We start from the raw sequence: 20,577 nt of genomic DNA on the forward strand, positions 1-20,577 counted from the left end.
AAACATTAAATAAAAATAAAATAAAATAAAAAAAATAAAAAATAAAAAAAATAAAAAATAAAAATAAAATAAAAAACTCCCAAAACAGGCTTACAAAGCCAGAACAGAAATGCACATAATAAAAAAAAGCTACACTCAGTGTTATTTTTCAATTCGCAGCTCATACATAGGATCACTTTTATCCACTTGGCCATGCATCACAGACATTAGGGCACATCATAATGATGCCATGTTATATTTGCCTTTAAAGATGCACAACATGCAAGAGTATGTAACCAAAGCTCAAGATGCAACAACGGCACACGTATAATGCAGTGCTTAAGGATTACCCATCATATATAATCAACAAATGTTATCATTTTTAAAATTAGAAGTTTTTTCTGGGTCTATGTGAATGCTGCTGTTTCTTTCTTGACCACAAGCACTTGTGAAAACAGAGGACTTTCAAAAACCATGACCCATGAAGCAGCCAGGCCTGTCATTTGCTTAGCTGATGGCAACAATTGACATTTCTCATTGTAAAAAGGCATTTCTGATTTACATTGTTTTTAAAAGTTATCTTTTGGAATCAACTCCTTAGCCTACTGAAATAATTTTCAAAATATGAATTCCAAAATCTGATTTTGCAAGACCAAAAGTTTGAAGACAGTCTGAAGCATGGGCCAACAAAGCTGTTTATGCCAAAATGAAGACAGGGAATTCAGCCTCTGAAGTGTAAATCGTTTTCAGAAGTCAGTATTAACCACTGACTATAAGAAGAACATGTACAATTTTGAAAATTTACAACGTATATTGGATACGCGCTACCTCAAGGAAATTAAGGTTAGAACGAGAGTTCAGGGACAGACTTACTCCTGCTTTTTTTTAAAAAAAAGAAAGGACTTTAGAAGCAGGATGCTTGGTGACTTCTGTATTTGAGAAATTTATCTGAAAGCTTTAATTCTTCCCATGCACTTCAGAACAGCTCAGAGAAAATAAAAATAATGAATTGGTTTAAATATTACATTAAGAATTTATTATTAAGATGTTTTAATGTGTTTGTTGTTTGGTGGGTTTTTTTTTTACACCTCAGTTTAAAATAACACCAAAGTTGGCTATAACACAATGAAAACTCCTTACCCTACTTATAAGCAGAGGATGACTGTGATATGGACTGAGTGTTATCACATGTCGGCATCACGTAACTGCAAATTATGCTAAGTGGCCAATCTATTCCTTCCTCAGTGCAAAACTGGACACCACTTTCCATATGTGAAGAAGAAATACCTGCACAGCCTGCTGTCTGTAGAGGTAAGGACTGCAGGATAAGAAGCATGGAGTGCAGGTGAGGTCTTGGGGGCAGGGCAAGCCCAACAAAAATGCTGCCTCCACTTGCTAAAATCTACTTGTTGACAGAGACCCAGCAAAAAATGCTTTTAAAGTGTTTTAGCCTGAGGAGCAATCATCTTATTTTTGAATATGCTGTATTCAGTGTGGCTTGACCCACTCATCCTTTCAAGCCGATTCTTTTCCTATCCGCAAGATCGATATGACCTATTAAACAGATCACTAGGAAAAAAGTGGCAGCAAAACTGCTCTCCCGTGCCAGCAATCCAGGAAAGAAACAGCAAGCATAGTAAAAATGTGGACAGATAAATAAGTGTAGCCAGCTCTATCTTGATTATAGCTATTTCCAGAAAATGGAAGGCCAGAGTCACATAGTTTTTCTATTAAAACTCACAGAACACCATGCAAGACATCTCAAACAAAAAAATAGTTTCAGGCAAGTTAATGGCTCTGTGATTAATTGCTCACACGCGTTCCAAGAATGGCTACTGTTCACTCACTGCAGTGGAATCTTTTTACTTTCAAAATCTTCTAATAGCAGGTATTCCTGCCCTTCTTCCGAGAGAAAGGCTGACCCTTGGCTGGTTCACAAACACCGGAAAGATGAGGAAGACAGCATTTAGTATTTCAATACACCTCTCGAATGAGCCAGAACAATAAGAATTTTGGAGAAAGTTTTTGGCTGCATTTTCTTCTTCACGATCCAAATACAAACCTTAAAAATCTCACTAAATGCTGCAGTCGAACAATGCTGTTTCTCAAGTTCGCAGTGATTAGAGCATAAAACTATTTGAGACAAAATACAGCACGATTACTACAGCTGCGAGTGCTGCACCCAATATATTCTCACAACAGTACACGGTGCATTGCATGACACCATTGCAAAATTATTTGTTAGTTCTGAAACAACAGAATTCTCTAAAATTTCAAAGAGGCAGCTTGGATACTACTTCTTTCTCAGTTACCTGCCTCACCTGGAAAAGAACCCAAATGCCTTGAAATAAAGTTCAATGGTTCCCAGATTACCTATGAAGTAATATGCAAACTTAAACCAGAAAATGTTCCCTCTTCATATCAGCAACTTTGAAGTCTAAAAGGAAAACATCATAGAAATAAACCATCCAACTAACAATACCTTCCTATTTAATTACATCTGTTAAGCTTTGCACTTTAAGGATATACAACCTACAACCTACCTATACAACCTATACCTATACAACCTACTTTTTTATACAGATGTGTAACACAAATAAACTGTTCCAAGTCTAGAAATTAATAGGAAAATGATGCAGCCATTTATTTTTCCTTCATCTGTAAGGATGTGCATGGGGTAGTGTGCAGTGCCCTCTAACTGGTCATCTTAGTAACATGCTATGCAGATACAAAGCTCCAATTCCATCGGAAAAGGTCTGTATCCTCTATACTCAGGCCCACATCCAGCAGAATACCTACTGGACCAGGCATGAAACATAAGCAGCTTTTTTAGGTGGAACTGAAACTCCAGCATACCTATTATTCTGAATTTTCATTATTACAGCCTTCTTAATAAAAGGGCATAGCTATTTACTGAATTTAGTTAAATATAACACACTAATCCCATATAATTTTCAGGTAATCACAATGCCAGTGTTTCACTGTCTTCAAATATTCCCGTAAAAACATCATTTATTTAAACAATCTCTACGCTCCCAAATACTTGATTCAGTTCTTTCTCGGCCCCTTCACCATTTCATCTCCATTTGGACCTTCTGCCTTCCCCAACCCCCAAACACCTCTCTCCTGTGTCACCAAAGTCTTCCTGTAGGAATTCCGCAGGCCATTCACAGAGTCTACACCTTGTGCCATCTTGTGCAACCTTTTATGGTCTCCTCAGACTTTACTCCCTCTACTTAACCTACACATCGCACAACTGCAGAAGTCGGGTCAGAAAGTCAATTACACATCCTGATCTTGGTCATTCCTAAAAACCACACTTCGCATTGAGTCAGAAATCCACACCATGCCTATCCCTCGCTGGAGCAAAAGGGCACTTAAATGAAAAATCAAGATTTCTCTGCCAAGCAGTTCTGGAAGAGATACCAAAGTTTTGGATAGTTTTTGGCAGGAACAGTGATATACCTCTCAAGCACCATCAGCTTCTAAACATCACTAAGCAGTGAAACCTTTAACATTGAGAAAGCAGACGCTGAGGGAATTCTGTTTATTTTTTAAGAAAGATTGTAAAGCGTGGATACTTTTCTACCATGTAATCATCAGTACAGGGAGCAGGAAACTCCTCAGGCACAACAGAGCAAGATAAAAATGCCAAGGGAGCAGAGAGAACACGGCACAGGTAAAACTGGCAGGGCATGAAGGTGTTGATGAAGAAGGCACCACCACTAAAAGGTATGGCCCTAAGGGAGTATGTGAAACACTCATGAAAACACTTTCAAAGGAAGCTTTCCTCAGCCTTCCATGTATTTGTCTGCAATCACAAAAAGAATGTGTCATTTTATTTATTTTTTCTGGAAATGCTCCAGCAAATTTTATTTAAATTAGTGCAGAAAAGAGGCTTGCCAGAGAGATTTATAAGGTTCTCCCACAGAATACTCAAGGTTGGAAGCGACCTCCAGAGATTATCTGGTCCAGCTCTTCCAATACCCCTAAGCAATGCTAACTTCAAAGTCAGGTGAAGCTCCTCAGGAGCTTGTCTGGTCAAGTTCATTTATGTTTTCTGGTTTGATTTCTTCTTTTTTTTTTTTAAGTCTTGGAGGACAGAGACTTGATCAAGTCCTCGGGCAGCCTGCGCAAGGGGTGGCCTGGCCACCACGATCCATTCAGAAAGATCTCTGTGATATTTCTCAGGTAGTTACCATAAATGTCATATCCTCCTATGCAGAGTTTCTGTACATGGATTCAAGTTGGAAAAATAAATTAGCGCTTAATTCAGTAGTTGTTTTCAAATTCATTCCTTAAAATTTCCTGCTGTACACTTCTCTGAAGAACTGTAGGTATACAACTTATTCGGTAAGAAATATGGCTAATTTGAGCTTGGTTTTAGATACCTCTTGTTTGGGAAAAAAATCTAAAGTTCAGGATACAGAAATTAAGTGGTTTAAGTTAAATGTTCTTAGTTATCATAAAATAATTACCTTTTACTCTCACCTGAGAGTCTGAACCATGCTGCTAATAGCCAACTACTACCATTTGAGGATTGCTATATTCAATGGTGTGATAACCTGGCAGGCGATAACGAACATAAGCACATTTTACGGAATCTCTTGCATGGAAACTTTAACTGGTAAAACTAGGGCATCAAATACCGGAATAGAGAAAGGTTAAATTTCTCCAGCTTTTTCCAGTCTTAGACTGGACTAAACACACCAGATTGTGGCTAGAGAAAGGGCACCTCACCTCCCTGCTCTGTGCCATGCACCACTCCAGGCTCTGACGAAATGCTTGGATCACCACATTTATCTGATACTTCGTATTGGCAATTCCTGTCCTTGCTTTTGAAGAACGCAATGCGGGTCTAGCACTGATCAAACAACTTACTATTGCTAGAAGAAGTTCAAGCATAGAAAGAAAAGAAGCAAAATTTACAAGCAGCTTGCCCCCTGCATACTATGTGCATCCAAACGTTCAATGACTCAGCAATTGAAAAAAAGTGCTTTTAGCACAAACATTCTTGGCCTGTAATACAAGTGTTACTAAGAAAAAAAACATCCCTTACCTCGTAGGTTCAGGTTTTTTACTCTGACAGTTTATTAGCAATAGGTAGTCTTGAGGATCTTCTTGACCAGAGGAAGACTCCAGTGGGGGGATGTTAATAAGCTGATAAGGAGGAGGTAGGGAAGACTCTGCTTGCATGGAAGGTGGTGAAGTGTTGATGGGCAAGGGTAACTCGGCAGATGGTTGTAAAGAACTGACTGGTGGCTTCACAGCATCTGCAAACATAGAGAAAAAGCACAGCAATGAAGAAATAGCCTTAATAAGCTACCAAAAAAAAATCATTAACACAGGATGAGAAAAGTCAGGTTTATTAATTCACAACTGTAAAATCAGTGGACATCAGAATATCTGAACATTAACATTTTCTTTGGAGTCTTTCAATTTATATATAAATCTTTATAATCTCTTTATATTTTCTTGGACAGTAATCAATTTCTTAAATATGCCTTGGAAACAGAGGTTATGTCTTATTTAATTACTTATTTAACCAGTTCTCTGGTCACAGAAAGAACAAAGATGCTGACAGCTGCAGTAAGACAGCTAAGAACACAAATCTGTTGTTTTAATCTAGAGGAGACAAAGGCCCATAAGGTTATTACTTGAATATGGTAACCTGAGTCAGCACTTGCATGTATTTATTTGTTTTTGACCAAGGTCACTTGAGCATTTGAGATTAGTCACCAGTCAAGAACTGGCCTCTCTCAATACCCAAAAAGCAAGAGGAAAACCACAGTTTTTGCAACAGAATATCACTTACAACTATAACAACACAGAGGTGTGACAGGTACCCTGCTCCATTAAGCCCCCCTCATGACATACCCCAGCTTTCTATTTTAGTGAAATAAACAAGGTAGTTATGGTTTGTTGTTCTTCGGTTTTGGTGGTTTGTTTTATTTTGGTTTTGTTTTGGGGGGGCTGTGTTTGTTTAGTTGTGGGGTTTAAAAAAACAAAAAAACAAAACAAAAACCCCAAACTTATCTTTATTATTCTTATCCACTTCCTGTTCACCTATATTCTAGAGTAACCTCTTTTTTTCCTCTAAATACATGCATCCTGACTACTAAATTATCTGTGAGACTGGAAAAATATTGACGCTGTGAAACATTAAAAAATCATTTCACTTTTGCAATGTTTTAATGATACTAAGAATAACATAATTAAGCAAATTGTTCCTCAATTATCAAGGCTCCCTTGTACTTTCAACTCATTGCACATTCCGATTATTTGCACATCCCAAGAATGGACGCTGATTATTAGCATTGTTTAAATGAACATTATTATTATCCAGAGCAGGCTGCTCCTATTAGGTTTAGAGGCCAGCTATACACTACAAAGTAATTTCATCCAGCTTCTGCTTCCCAGCAGTATCCTGGGAAGAACCAGATGAGCAAACCAGAAGGCAGCCCTCCCGCTCCCAGCTCCGTGTGCGCCAGGCACAAGTGATTTAAACGTGGAAATCGGACCAGCAGCACTTGCTTTGAAGTCCCATGGCACACCAGCTCAGAAATTAAATCCACCACACCCATGTGGGTGGAAGAAGTCTAGATGTATGAAAATTCCTCAACTCAACCTACCTGAAAAGGTAGGATCATCTAAAAAAAGGGTTTCATAAAAGGTTGTGCCTGACCCATCCATTCAACTAGTTAGCAGAACAAAGACAAAACCAGACTGCACCCAGTGATCACACATGCACAAAAGTAAAATGCTTTCTTTACCGCATGCTAAAATATTAAAATATGAGCAATTTAAGAGAATTTCAAGAGCTTGAAGGAGCACATTTAAGGGACCTACTGATTTAATTCCTCTAATGCCAGGGTTTGATAGCAGGAACAGAGAGGTGTTTGAACGGACCTACCAGGCACGTATCTCTTGCTCTTTCAAAAAAGCTAGTGGGAGAAAGGACAAGTAGCTCTTTGTCTTGTCCCCACCAGAGCAGAGGAATGCAAGTAAGTTTGTGCACAAGTAAAAGTGGAGAACAAAGGTTTCCTGCCAGATACACTATCATTTTTTTGGCCATGCTTACAGACAAGATCCTTAAGGGCTTCGGTGTACCGCAGTCCCCGCCCCTGTTCCTTGTCCTTGACTACACACGACCTTCACGTCATCAGATGTGCTTGGTGCCAAGTTCACACGAGGGGAAGAAAAGAAATCAAGCAAGACGTCCCCGCAGCTCCCAGGGGAGACGGGTGTGTCAATCAGACCGCAGGTAGTCAGGAGAGCTCAGCAGGTACGTAGTCAGATGTGCGCCTACGTGAGGCTGGTGCGTTTAAGCAAACCATGCACCAGCGTTCCCAGGAAGAAGAATAACAAGATGCAAGGGTAACTTTCCAGGGGAAAATAAAATCAAGCAGCTTGAAAGAAGACCAATATATCCACTAAGTTCGGAAAAGGAAGGAGTTACTTTTGTGAGCAGGAGTGTGGGGGGAAAAGCACGTGTGTGAGAAAAAGAATCATAGAGTCATTTTGGCTGGAAGAGACCCTCAAGATCATCAAGTCCAACCATAACCTAACTCTAGCATTAAACCATGTCCCTAAGAAACTCGTCTAAACGCCTTTTAAACACCTCCAGGGATGGTGACTCCACCGCTTCCCTGGGCAGCCTGTTCCAATGCCTGACAACCCTTTCCATGAAGAATTTTTTTTCCTAATATCCAATGTAAACCTCCCCTGGCACAACTTGAGGCCATTTCCTCTTGTCCTGTCACTTGCTACTTGGGAGAAGAGACCAACACCCTCCATGCTACAACCTCCTTTCACATAGCTGTAGACAATAAGGTCTCCCCTCAGCCTCCTTTTCTCCAGGCTAAACAGCCCCAGCTCCCTCAAACGCTCCTCATCAGACTTGTGCTCCAGGCCCCTCACCAGCTTTGTCACCTCCTCTGCACTCTCTCTGGTATTTCAATGTCCTTCTTATGATGAGGAGCCCAAAACTGAACACAGGATTCAAGGTGGGGCCTCACCAGTGCCGAGTGTGGTGGCACAATCACTTCTCTAGTCCTGCTGGCCACACTATTTCTGATACAAGGCAGGATGCTGTTGGCCTTTCTGGCCACCTGGGCACACTGCTGGCTTGTGTTCAGCCGGCTGTCAATCAGCACCCCAAGATCCCTAAGAAAAAAGAAGATAAAGGCTGGCTATAACTTGTAGTTGTTGAAAGGCAGCAAGGCAGTGAAGGCCATTAGGCTAAATATACCAGCTCAGCTCTAGTCTCTGAAGGCCAACACGCCACCTCTGATGGTGGCCTGAGCAGAAGCAAGCCAGACCAGCCTGCCGTCCTGTGCCCAGCTTTGGGGGCTGTACAGCTCCAGCTGCAACCACAGTCTGTGCTTACCAGCCTCTGGCAGACTTCTCTCAGAATTTATCCTACCCCTTTTGAGAACATTTCTATTTCTCACCTCTACTGCATCCTGTGGCAGTGTGTGGCAGGAAAAACAAAAACAAAACAAACTTCATTTTAAACCTGCTGCCTGGTAGGTTGACTTGACATCCTTCAGAGAAACAGTGAACAATCGTCTCCCATTCATAGCCCCCATTCTCAACTTTACACAACTTTATCACAGCTTTACCAAGTTGGCACTGCTTACTTTTTCTTATTATCTAAGCCATTTAATTGCAGATCTGGTCTCCCTTCACCCTCACCTTTCCTAGCTCCACTAATGCCTTCCTGAGAAGGGAAAACAGCCATTGCATAAAATGCACACAAGAAAACCCACCTGGGAAAGACTTACTGATTTACAAAGGCACAACAGTAATTAATTCTGTTCCTATTCTAGCCATTTGCCTTTTGATTGTTACTATTAAAGGTGACACTGCCCAGAAGGTTCATGATCTCTTTTCTGAGCAAGTATTTGGAGCCTGTTAATGTTAATGAATCATTAAGGATACTCTCCTTGTGACAATCTGCCTCATTTATTTTGACACAGATTTCATTTGAAAAAATCCCCAAGTCTTCCTACAGGTGTGTTGTGGGGTTTTTTGGTTGACTTATATAAATATTTGAGTGGATAGAGCACTAAACTATTAAAATACTAACCTTCTGATCTGAAATTCATCCTCGTACAGGCATTTTGTACATATTAAATAGTGTAGGCTAATGCCTGATTTAAAGAGCTGCTGAACTCAGTCTAAAGCACTTCACTGCTGGGCTACTTCTTACCTGTTTTACACATCCAAGTTACATCAAAATTGACTATGAAGAAAACAGAAACGCTAACGACTTTCATCACTAAGCAAATAAATGCTGTTTGCCTATCTGTACCCTCTCAAACATTTTCTTTACCCTGATAGGAAGGAAAGGCTTTATCCCAGCAGCCTACTGTGATTTCAAAGAGGGCAATCATCAGCTCGCTCTGTTTCGGACGAGCAGATTCGCAGGGTAGCGGTCATCTGCACACCAAAGAGCGTTCCAAGGCGCTCCGTTTGTTCCCAGAGCTCAGACACTCAGACTGCTTTGAAATAACCGGGAGTTGGAAAAACATCCAGAATATTTAACATGCAAATGAGCATAACAAGAATCCCATTTTGTGTTTGTAATTCCTGCACTCAGTACAGCCAGAACAAGCAGCTTTCTCAAAACAGCACAAGAGTTTTATCTTTTCTTAGCTTAAGAGTAGTTACAGGCATCACCTTTGTTAAAATTCACACTTTTTTCCTCATAACCATTTTTGTATTTGCATTGCTAATAACACAATCACAAAATTGAGGCAAAGAAAACTTTTTTTGGAACAAGAATAATAAAAGGCTTCCCTGTCTTCCGTCTTAACTATATAAAGCTTCCTTATTCCACATGTTCCTATTTGTGCTTTACAAACAATCTAGAAGATTTGAGTGTGGGAGTTTGCATTTAGGGTTGGTTGTGTTCTGAAGAGACTTTTTGCTGTTGCACTTTGTTGGTTTGTTGATTTTTTGTTTTGGGGTTTGTTTTGTTGGGGTTTTCTTTTTTGTTGTTGTTTTTGTTGGGGTTTTTTTGTGTTTTTTTAATGAGAGCAAAAATTACGTTGCTTTCCACGTTATGATATACAGACTCTTAATATCCTAATTACGTAAATACTTGACATGTTCTCAAAGTGAACAAAATGCAGAAACTGCATTACAGCAAGCACTTCTTTCAATGTCAAAATTGCAGTCAAAGTCAGGAAATGCATTATTTGCAGATAATAGGTAGAAAGACTAAAATAGAAAGGGGATTTTCCTATAGTAACAGTGAATCAGCAACAGATAAGCAATCACATGATTCTACTATTTTTCCGAGATGTTTCATTCAATCCATTTACTATGATGCAGATGTTATCATTAAAACAACCAATAGCAAACAAAATATTGAACAAAAATTTACAGATGCAACAGTGGAAGCCATAATAAAAAAAAAAAACCTTCACTTTAATCCTTAAAAGGGCTTTTTTTTTTTTTTTGCATTTTTAATTGAGTCATTGTCTATGCTGCTTAATGTTATGAGATATATCCTGAAAGACACCACTGGAGTTTCCTCTAGTGTCAGGTTTTACACGGCCTCAAATGAAAGAGCCTGGAACCCAAAGGGACACACGTGTACCTGTGCACGCACACAGCGCAAACGTGCGTACGCTGACGGGTGCAGACAGACGAGCACCGGCTCTGTTCGAACACTTAACTCCAGAGACACGAGCCAGATCCAGCCCAGAAGATGCACCGACACGTTAGTCCGGGTTTGGCAGCACAACAATCTTTGCTAAGAGGTTTTCCGCATAAATGATGAGCTTACAATCAATATGAAGTCCATGAAGTGAGACTCAAATCTGAACGTTTCAGCTATACCCAGAGAAAATCCTTTGAAACACTTTAATAACAAGTCCCCGTGCATTTTGTAAGTTTGAGATTATATTAAACTAAAACCCCAAAGTCCCTCTTCTCTCTTTTTCTGAGGGTAAACATGATAGGCTGTTAACGAACACTAATGAAGCATTCAGTAGTTGCTCACTGTCTATTATGCTCAGAACAACCTTGCCTCCTGCATCTGAACCAGAAACATGACTGACTGTTCTAAGTTCACGTCACATGCTGAAGTTCCCAGCTTTCAGAAATCGCAGCTAAAATTTAGTACTTTCTATCTGCAGTTCATATATAATTCTAAGATGAGCTTTTGGTTACCCATTTAAAATTCAAAAATACCAAAAGCATTTCCACTCAGAATCTCTTCCCCCACTCCACCTGCAAATTTCTTTTGATGTCTATTCACTCAAAGCGGGGGGCGGGGGGAGGAAACATATGTAGCCTGTTCTCTGCATCTTCAGATGGTTTGCAGGCTGGGTGAACACAGGAAATAAAAAATAAAAATCAAGGAACCCTGTTAGAGACTAATTCTGCAGCTGCTTGTGAAGAGAAACAGTGCAACGCACCACGTTAATAAAGTTTGGGGTTTTTTCTTCACTATTTTAGCGAAGCCCAGGGCTTTCCTCAGCACAGCCAGCTGCTATAGCCCCAGGGAGAGCATACCCAGCCAGGGCTGCGGCACAGCACACTCTCTAGAACCACTGGCACCTCTGGCTTTAATGCTCCACATCGTGCCCCACAGCATCTCACTGCTTGATCACCAGCAATCTGCAGAACAGCTTTCCAACCCGCCCTCTTGCAACCCCTTTCTCCTGGCAACTCTCCAGGCGATGGTAAGGCCACAAAAGGTGTCCAGCAGGAGCCCGAGGGAATATAAAGCTAATCACTGATGTATATTAGATTCAATCTTTTCCTCAAGGAAAGAGTAGAATCACCTTCCATATGAATTTTTGTCACATGCAGCTGGTGGCTTAAGATAAAAACCCCAAACAAAAAATTAAGATTCTGACCGCACTCCCAATAGTAAATTACATATTTTTAACATATGCCCGTTTTCCTCACATATTTGTAAGGGAAGACAAACTGTTGAAGATTTTCCGCTCTACTCATCATCTCTTGTAGCCACCCAGCATTTAACCACACCATCAGAGGTCAAAGGTATCTTAGTGTCTGCTGTCTTCTATTTCTCCTTCACATAACAAGAAACAATTATCTCAGCTTTGCTTCCCTTTACTCTGTTTTTAGGCACCAACTACCACCTCTACCAAACCTACCATGCCTAGCCTTGGGTCCTTCCCTGGTCCTGTTTCTCCTAAATTTATTATTGCTCTGCAATTTTGCCGGATGAAATGTTGTAATTCTGACTCCTTCCTCCTGGGGATACCACCCTCAAAGGAGAAAAAACAAAACCAAGCAAAAATGAAAAAAACACACACAATCAACACATATGTACATACATCTCAGTGGCCATTATTCTCCACCTTTGCTTCCTCAAAGCAAGCAACCCAAAAAGCCTCCACAAAAAGAGATACCAAAAAATCTCAGTTTGTAATTAAGTACGTCATCTCTACTGTGCAGTCCTTCCTATTATCACATGCATTAAAACAAGCCAACCCCCTAGACCTAAATGTGTCTAAACTCCTACAGTCCTAAAATTACATTCAGCCCTTTAAAGGCAATTGTGAGGCTGATGTGGCCCCTGTGAAAATGAGTTTGACACCCGCTGAAATAGACTGTTTTCACTGTATATCTAAATAAGGGTAACAAATTCCCATTTTACTGTCCCATTCTTGCCTCACTCATACCCACTGAGAACTTTGTTGTAAAGACTTTAAGCTTGTTACTCTGTCATTGCACTTCTCTCTACGTTCCTCCAGAACCTCCCTTCCTTCATCCAAAAGCCCAGGCTACTTCTCCTCACTTTGCAGCCTTTTCATGATCAAAGTCCCTAATATTCACACAGGTTATCGAGATGGTGATTTTGATTTGCCAAGTGCACTAGGCTTTATTATCCACTTGTTGAAAGCTGTCAAAGGACAACATTTTTGCTTTCTTACAGGCAGACCCTTCATGCAGGAAGGCCACCCTAAACACACAGTGATGGCATGAATTCTGGGGTTGTCCTATGCAGGGACATGAGTTGGACTTGATGATTCTTGTGAGTCCCTTCCAACTCAGGACACTGTATGATTCTACCTCCGATGCCCACTGTTCCTCTATCAAAGACCTCTTGAAGATTTATTCTCAATAAACCCAGAGTCCAACAACAGTCCGACAGCTGAAGCTCTAAGACCGCTTAACCATCACAATAGTCAAAACCGCCTTATTTGCCTTCACTCCTTCCCATGCCTCCACTCCTATGTTGACGCCTCTTACTACAGGTAGTAAGTTCTGAGTGGCAAAGCCTGTTTTCTGTTCCACCCCGTGTTACAGGTAGCACAGATGTATCCTGATCTGACACGGAGATCCTCTCTGCAGCACAGCAGCAGCGATGCCTGACCATCCAGCATGAGGGAACACACAAGGAATCAGGATCAGAAGGTGGAGTTACATTCACCCTGCCAGTCACTGATACCGCACCCAAGCTATCACCAACCTGCAGTGCACGCATGATCAGAATACTGTTTAAAAAGTTATTTGAAAGTAACTTCACTGTTCAAAATGCAGAGGGCATGAGAGCCACATACCAAATAGCATCTGCCTGAACAGAAATACTGCAAACTTTGAAAGAGTTATGTGTAAAGCAAGCTATAGCTCTCGCAAAGCACGGTCCTTACGATGACAGAAACTACCACATTAATTATTTTTGTAAATGTAACTGTAGATTTCAGAGTCTTGTTCTTCCCTTTTCTTTTTCTTCTGCTTTACTTGGTTATTTCTTCTGGTTTACTTTGTTATTGCTATTTTTATTCAAATGAATACATGCAAGTTAAATGTTTGCATATAGTAAGATTATTTCCTCCTTCCCCTGCCCTGCCAAGCATGCAATTCATTAAATTACAGCAACGTGTAGCTGGAGCACGTATAAAACATTCATCACAGGTGTCTACTGAATTCGAGGGAAGGGCTTTCACAGCCTATGCTTAAATATCCTTAGAAGGCTTTTCCTTAATAGTTACATCCCTCACAGAAAAAATTAACAAACTACTTATCTCTTCTGATAACAACTGATCCATGTCCTGCTTATCACAGCTTTTTATATATTGGAAGTCAGCTCTTCCCTCAATATTTTCTTTCTGGGAAAGACAAATCTCTCAACCTTTTTCCTCATTGATTTCTTTTTAAAAAATCCATTTTCTCCGTTTTTACTGTTCTTTAAACATTTATCCTCATCCTTCTGGAAGCTCAGGCCACAGTATTACAGCTGAGGTCTCCACAGCCGCAGGCACAGAACAGTCATCTCCCATGTCCATTTAGCCTCAGCATCCTAGAAAGCCTCACTGGAGTTCAAAGCACACAAAACACTGGCAATACATTTTTGCTTATAGTTACATTTTAACCTCTAAATGACCTATTATATTATGACCTTATTACAAAGAAAATACAAACATTAAAAGTGCAGTATGAAACTCAGTGGCCAACCTAAAACCCATGCTCATGTGCAGCTTCCCTACCTTTGCACATGCCTTTTAGAAAGATGCTACAGAAACAAACATTTTACAGCTTCCATTTGAAAACACAAAACATTAGCTTATGAAAGCATACAATGTACCAATAAATTTCTTTACAGGGGTAGAAGGATTATTTAGCTTATTTTAAAAAATTATTTCCTTCATGCTTCTAAGTTGAGTCCTAAATCAGTGTAAGCCCCACCTTAAAAGAAAGTCCCTATATAAAGCCATATAATATAATTGTGATGCAATCATTACAGATAACACTATACTATGACGCAATCAGAAAGCAGAAGACTCAACGGCTTGTAAAAATAATTAAGGAACATGAATTTACCTGCTCTGTCCAAATACAAATATAACACTACAGATGTCCAGAATTAATGGATTTCATGTGCATAAAACAGTTTCTAATTGGAAGGTCACAATGAAGCATTAGATAATTGGAAATTACTGCCAATACTCATTTTTAAGTAAAAGAAAACACAAACTTATCATCACAGGGATTTCTGAGTCTTCAGAGAGTACAGAAGCAGTCGCTCAGAGCTGGTCTGAAGGGACCTTTATTTTTTCTGTCTCTTCACAGTTATGACGAACTCTTTGTCCCTCATTCCTCCCAGTCCAAAACCAAGAACTCCATATTCATTTTCTAATAGTACTAACCACCACCACCTCATCATTTTTCTCTTTGTAAATCCAAGGAGGCAATTGGACTGGGCTTCCAAATGAAGAGCAGAAGGAGCCATAGGCAAGTGGTACCCCCAGTCATTAGTCAAGTAAAGGGTGCCAATGACAGCCAGCCTTCACATAACTAGACTGGTAATAGTCTGGCAAGAGACATTCTGTTATTCTCCGTACAGTCTCTTTCTGTTCAGTTCCATATTACAGTAACAGTGTTGTTTGCAGTACATTTCACCTATTCTTTAAATTCTCAAAATAAACTGCAGGCTAACACTGACTTCATAAAGTACGTTTATGACTCGGTTTTCCATTATTATGAAGATTTACCTCATTAAAACAAGAACTTGGCGATACACAGACACTCAGCAACTGATTTTCCTTTTTTAATTCTTCATCAACACATTGCAGGACACTACTAAACCCATAAAACAGGCAGTACGGTCAGCTCTCAGCTATGTAAAAGCGCTAGGGTAATTCAGTCAAAGCTAAAACGCCAAAGACAGAAGACGCAATGAGAACACAATGGCAATAAGTTACTGATACAACTGACCGAAGCAAAAACCAGTTTTGGCCTGAACAGCCCGTGAGGGCACTGATAGTTGTCACTGCATTCATAGCACGTTTCATCCTCAGCTCAACAGAAGATGCAACACCAAGAGAAAAAATAGGGATGAGCAGCTCTCAGCAAGGAAAGTCCTCATGGCTTTGGGGTGACGCTACTTCTCCATTCCATGCAATGAACATGCACTCCTTTGCGCTCTCGCAGACACAAGAGCTGCCAGGTAAACGTGTTTCCTCCTCACTCCCCAGATTCCTAGTTTGTCCCCAGAACCCCTGATTTCTGAACATCTCCTGCCCACCTGCCTCCCCCTCTGCCGTATGTACGGGGTGCCTGGCAGACACTGAATCACTGCTGAATCACACGGCAATCGCTCTTGAGAACGTGCTGTGGGTGGTCTCGGTTGTGTTCCAGATGTCACAAAAACATGCTGGAACTGTCAAAACAAGCACTCTTCACTGAATTTGCTATTAGGGTGGTAACTCGTAGACAAGTTTGTCGTGACAGAATTTTAATTCAAAACTGGAATAAGGAGAAAGAAAAGTGCCCCTTTGCTGGCAGCAACAATATTTTTCAGTCATTTTTGAAAATTTGGCTGGAGTAACCAAAGCAAGCCTTTTTTTCCCCACCTCTCTAAATCCACAATCATAAAAAATACCCAGGGATTTAATTCTAGCCCCTTCAGTCAGGCATGATTTATAACCCTCTTATTGCTCCTATTTAATCTTTTCTTGCGACTGTGCACAGAGCTACAGCCAGTCATGCAACCCACTGATCTCCACAAGGAATGCAGGAATAATAAGTAAATAAACAAGGATGGATTCAGGAAAAGCAATGCCCACAAGGTATTTGTCCGAATTAAACACACCACCCTGCTTCCTACAAGCTGCTTTCATACAACTCCTACTTTGGTAGGATTAGAGCTGGATAGTGGAGGACTATGAGTTATTTTTTGTTTGTTCTGGCCAGTGGGGGGTTGATTTTTTTTTCTCAAGTTGCAAAGCAGGCGGAGAAATGGTAATTCTAGAAACCTGACATTTTGCACTGATTCCTGCTTGCATAACCATACGTTTCTACACCAAATAGGATTCCTTTGATGGTTATGATGAACTTCTGTTTTGCATGATTTTACTTAAAAGATTTTTCCCAATACTCTCAAGACCTAACATCATGTCAAACATAAGAGCATCATCTAAGTTCTATAGCCCACTTAATTTGTAATAAATTCTTAGTATCTCCCTCTGTTCTGCTTATTTTTTTTAGAGTAGCAAGAAGTTTCACAACCAACGCATACAAGTTCTAAAACATAATGCCAGCTAAAGATAGCCATCTCATCTTTGAAACATTCTTTGCGTGTAGGTATTGCACTTTCTCAGAAAATACAACAGAACTTACCCTCATCTGTAGGGTTGAACCCACAGATATCACAGATACATCGAACCCACTTATTCATCTCCTCCTCGCTGTCTGCTACCAAATAGAAAACTCTGTCTATAGTGTTGATATCAAAAATATAGCTGTTTTCAAACTCTTTTTTGTTGAACGTTAATCCAGCATCCACTTGTTGACACAAATTTAAGTCAATAATACGGATTGGTTTCTTGGCATGGTCATTTTTGTAGTATTCCAATACATCTGGATCCCCCGTCAAACGGCCGCTGCGAAGCACAAACCATCTCCTCTTCCACGCCTGAAAATTGGAGAGAGAAAAAAAGGAGAAAAATTAGAAGTAGGAAAAAATACTTTAAGGCTGTTACCTTTTGTGTAAGGTTTCAACCTTGGTTAAACTTAGTAATAAGAAGTAGTTCAATTGTAATCCGAAGAGATTACACACCAGTTACCTATATTTGACACAATCTATTTATGTGTTGTTACAGCAGCAGACTAGAGGATTAGCGAATCTGTATTTTAAAGTTTATTACTTCTGTATTTGAGCTTTGCTTTTAAGAAGGGACATATAATTAAGTCACTGTTTACAAAATGAGAATGGACAAATCCAGCAAAGAAGAAAAGGAGTGGAGGGGACCAGGAGAGGGGGAATAAAAGCACGCACACACAAAACAAACTTCTGGAGGAAGCTGACATAGGCATAATAAAATATAACTAATGAACTATGTATATAAACTAAAATAAGCTAATAAAATATAACTAATATAGTGTCTTGTTTCCAATATCTGCTGCTTTGGGCTCATGCACTTTAACTCTGACTTTTGCACTGATACTCATTGATAGCAGCCTGCATTTAAAGGACAGACATTGTTCATACCATATGCTCACCCTGATGTTAGGGGAACTCTGCACTCAGAACCTTGTAATATTCCTAAAATAGCACTCCTTACAGAAGAAGAACTGCACTATTATTTTGGAGAACGTTAGAGATGAGTAGAATGACCAAATGTTTTAGTTTTACTGCATGCAAACAGTCTCTGTGAAAAGCACATCCACAGAAGAAACAGATTTCCCAGCTGGACGCCGTGTTTGTTATACCAACCTTCCCGCCGCTGCAGACAGAAAGCTGGTCGGGGAGAAAAGCACAATCAAAATGCCCCATCTTCCAACTAACCCCCGCCATGGCCTTTCACTCCTATGGGCCTCCACCATCTGGCGTAATGCCCTCCCAAGATGCTAACTCAAACCAAGAGGCTTGCATACAGCTGCCCTGGTGTTACCAACAGCAACCTTACTGCCCCACTTGGCTGCGTTTTGGTTCCTCAGCTCTCGCAGCAATACAGCATCCTATGCTATAGGCTTTCTTCTAGGCACAAATGCCAGTATAGTCGGCATGGTAGAAGAAATCAGACGTTCTGCCATGACCCATGAGATGAGGTGCCTTGTGTTCACAGTTAGAAAGCCTGGATGCAGTGGAGAGCCATCCCTCGTTTGTTCATTTGAGTTTTCTTTACACTTTCTAGCAAACTCGGAGATGAAGACAAATCAATGCAGACGCCACCACCTGTGCCACCCCAGACCCACATCACGCCCCAAGGTGTCCTATTTAAAACTTCTGTAGAATATTCAAACAAGGTTGCAAGCGAGTCCTTTAGAAGTCAAAAAACAACAGGGAAAAATAATAATAAAAAAGACCCACCACCAAACCAAACAGGCGGATGAGCTCTTTTGGTCAGCTCTGGCTGCATGCTAACCAAACAGGAACAAAATCAGCAAGCATGGTCCAAGAAGAGCTCAAGACATGCAATGTCCTCTACACACTGGGACACAGCTTTGAAAACAAGAGCTTCTTACTACATATTAGGAAAAGATTCAGACCCGGTTTCCTGGGGCACAAGAAAGTTTCCGTATCATTTTTTCTGGAGCTGTTACCTACAAACAAACTAGCGGAGGAAGACACAAAGGACAAAGAGCGAGAACTGTGCTGCCATCCCATCTTCCAGCTCCGAACCAGCACTGTCAGCTTTGCTCCAGAGCCTCACAAAACCCTCATTGTCCTGCGGCTCTGCCTTTCTTGGATATCAGGCTCAGGAAGCTCTTATGAAAAGATAATGCAGAAAACAGCAGAAAGGGAAAAACACCAAACAGCTTAATTAAGGCTTGTGATCCATTTTCCAACTACCAAGCCTCTAAAAGTTATTTGATCTTAAGATAACTTTCATACTTTACAAAACAAGTATAGTTATTGTAGTTGTGAATACAGCATCTCCCTTCAAACGTGTGAACCAAGCCAAGGTCTCAAGCAACCATTTCCACAGTAGCAATAAGTTTAACTGGGTGAACAGTAAAACACTGAAGACATAACAAATGAAACTCCATCAATTTAGATTTCAAATGTGATTGTCTGCTAGTAGCGCAGCTGATAAGCACTGTTTAACAGCGACCCAAAAACACCAGCAAAGTTTGTTTTGTTTCCTGTTTCCAAATCAAGTGACAGATTTGATGCTGGGATAACAGGAAACTTCAGTACCAGAGGTTCCCTCTCCAGACAAGGTCGATCACAGATAACAGTTACCGACCAAACTGCCAAGACCCTGTTGCTTCAGAAATCGGTTTTATCTTCAACCTCAGCCTTCAGTCATTCAGATGAAATTTTCAAAGCTGAAGTCAGGAGGAAAGAGACTAGAAGGAAAAGAGCTATTGAGAAGCAAGATGCATTTCGGCTCACGATTCATGTAACCAAAAAATCTGTACCAACCCAAGCGCGCCTTTTCTGGAAGTTTATTTCTAGGATTGTGTCAAGGAGTGAAAAACTCTTAGCAATGCTGACAATCTCTGTTGAGCATTAATCAGTAAATAGGCCTCTTACAAATCTGGAAAAATCAATGAGCTAAATAGAATTTTCTTTCAGCCCTCCGGGCTACAAAATAGCAGCTATAAAGTACTGCAAACATTGAATTTAGCCTACCAGCACCTGCTACTATTTTTGAAGAGTTTTCACATAGTGCATATGTGAATGTTTATTTCAGTCATATAATGAGTCACACTCACTGAAACTGGCACAGATTATATTCAAAAACAAAAGCAATTCCATAAACTACGCACTAATAAGGCAGATACAAAGGTTCTCTGGATTACAGTACAAAGCACAATTTACCAGCAGAATAAAGCTTAAAGCTAGACAAGCGAACTGACATCAGCACCCTTGCTAATCATAGTACAAAAGAGCCTCTATATTTTGTCAAAGTGCAAAATGAGCCCACATAAATCACTCTTTGTTATTTGAAAATATCTGGGATTCTTAAAGCTTGATCTATTTTTAACATTTCAGTATTTGTCATCGTAACGAAAGCTGTACACTGCCCCACTGAAGTACATAATACTGCGCTATGTGTATAAAGAAAAGAGCTTCTTCAGTAATTGCTTTACAAAAAGAAATCTCTAAAAGAGAGCGTGCACACGTGCAAATCCATATTTATGCAAATATGATTT

General features: G+C 40.2%; 1 protein-coding gene across 23 annotated transcripts in view; it reads right to left on the minus strand.

Annotated features, from left to right (window-relative positions):
- GAB1 (GRB2 associated binding protein 1) overlaps positions 1-20,577 on the minus strand; it is a 103,473-nt gene that overhangs the window by 26,047 nt on the left and 56,849 nt on the right. For 12 of the 23 annotated variants that reach the window (XM_065061965.1, XM_065061969.1, XM_065061970.1 and 9 more), the window contains exons 2-4: positions 17,092-17,386; positions 5,039-5,252; positions 1,827-1,907 (exon numbers count right to left, since the gene is read on the minus strand). In XM_065061965.1, the coding sequence (XP_064918037.1) occupies positions 1,827-1,907; positions 5,039-5,252; positions 17,092-17,386 (590 nt within the window). The remainder of the gene's footprint in view (positions 1-1,826; positions 1,908-5,038; positions 5,253-17,091; positions 17,387-20,577) is intronic. The other 11 variants (XM_065061967.1, XM_065061973.1, XM_065061971.1 and 8 more) reach the window with 2 other exon arrangements.

Source organism: Columba livia, chromosome 4, assembly GCF_036013475.1.
Source record: "Columba livia isolate bColLiv1 breed racing homer chromosome 4, bColLiv1.pat.W.v2, whole genome shotgun sequence".
In the NCBI taxonomy this organism is placed as follows: Eukaryota; Metazoa; Chordata; class Aves; order Columbiformes; family Columbidae; genus Columba; species Columba livia.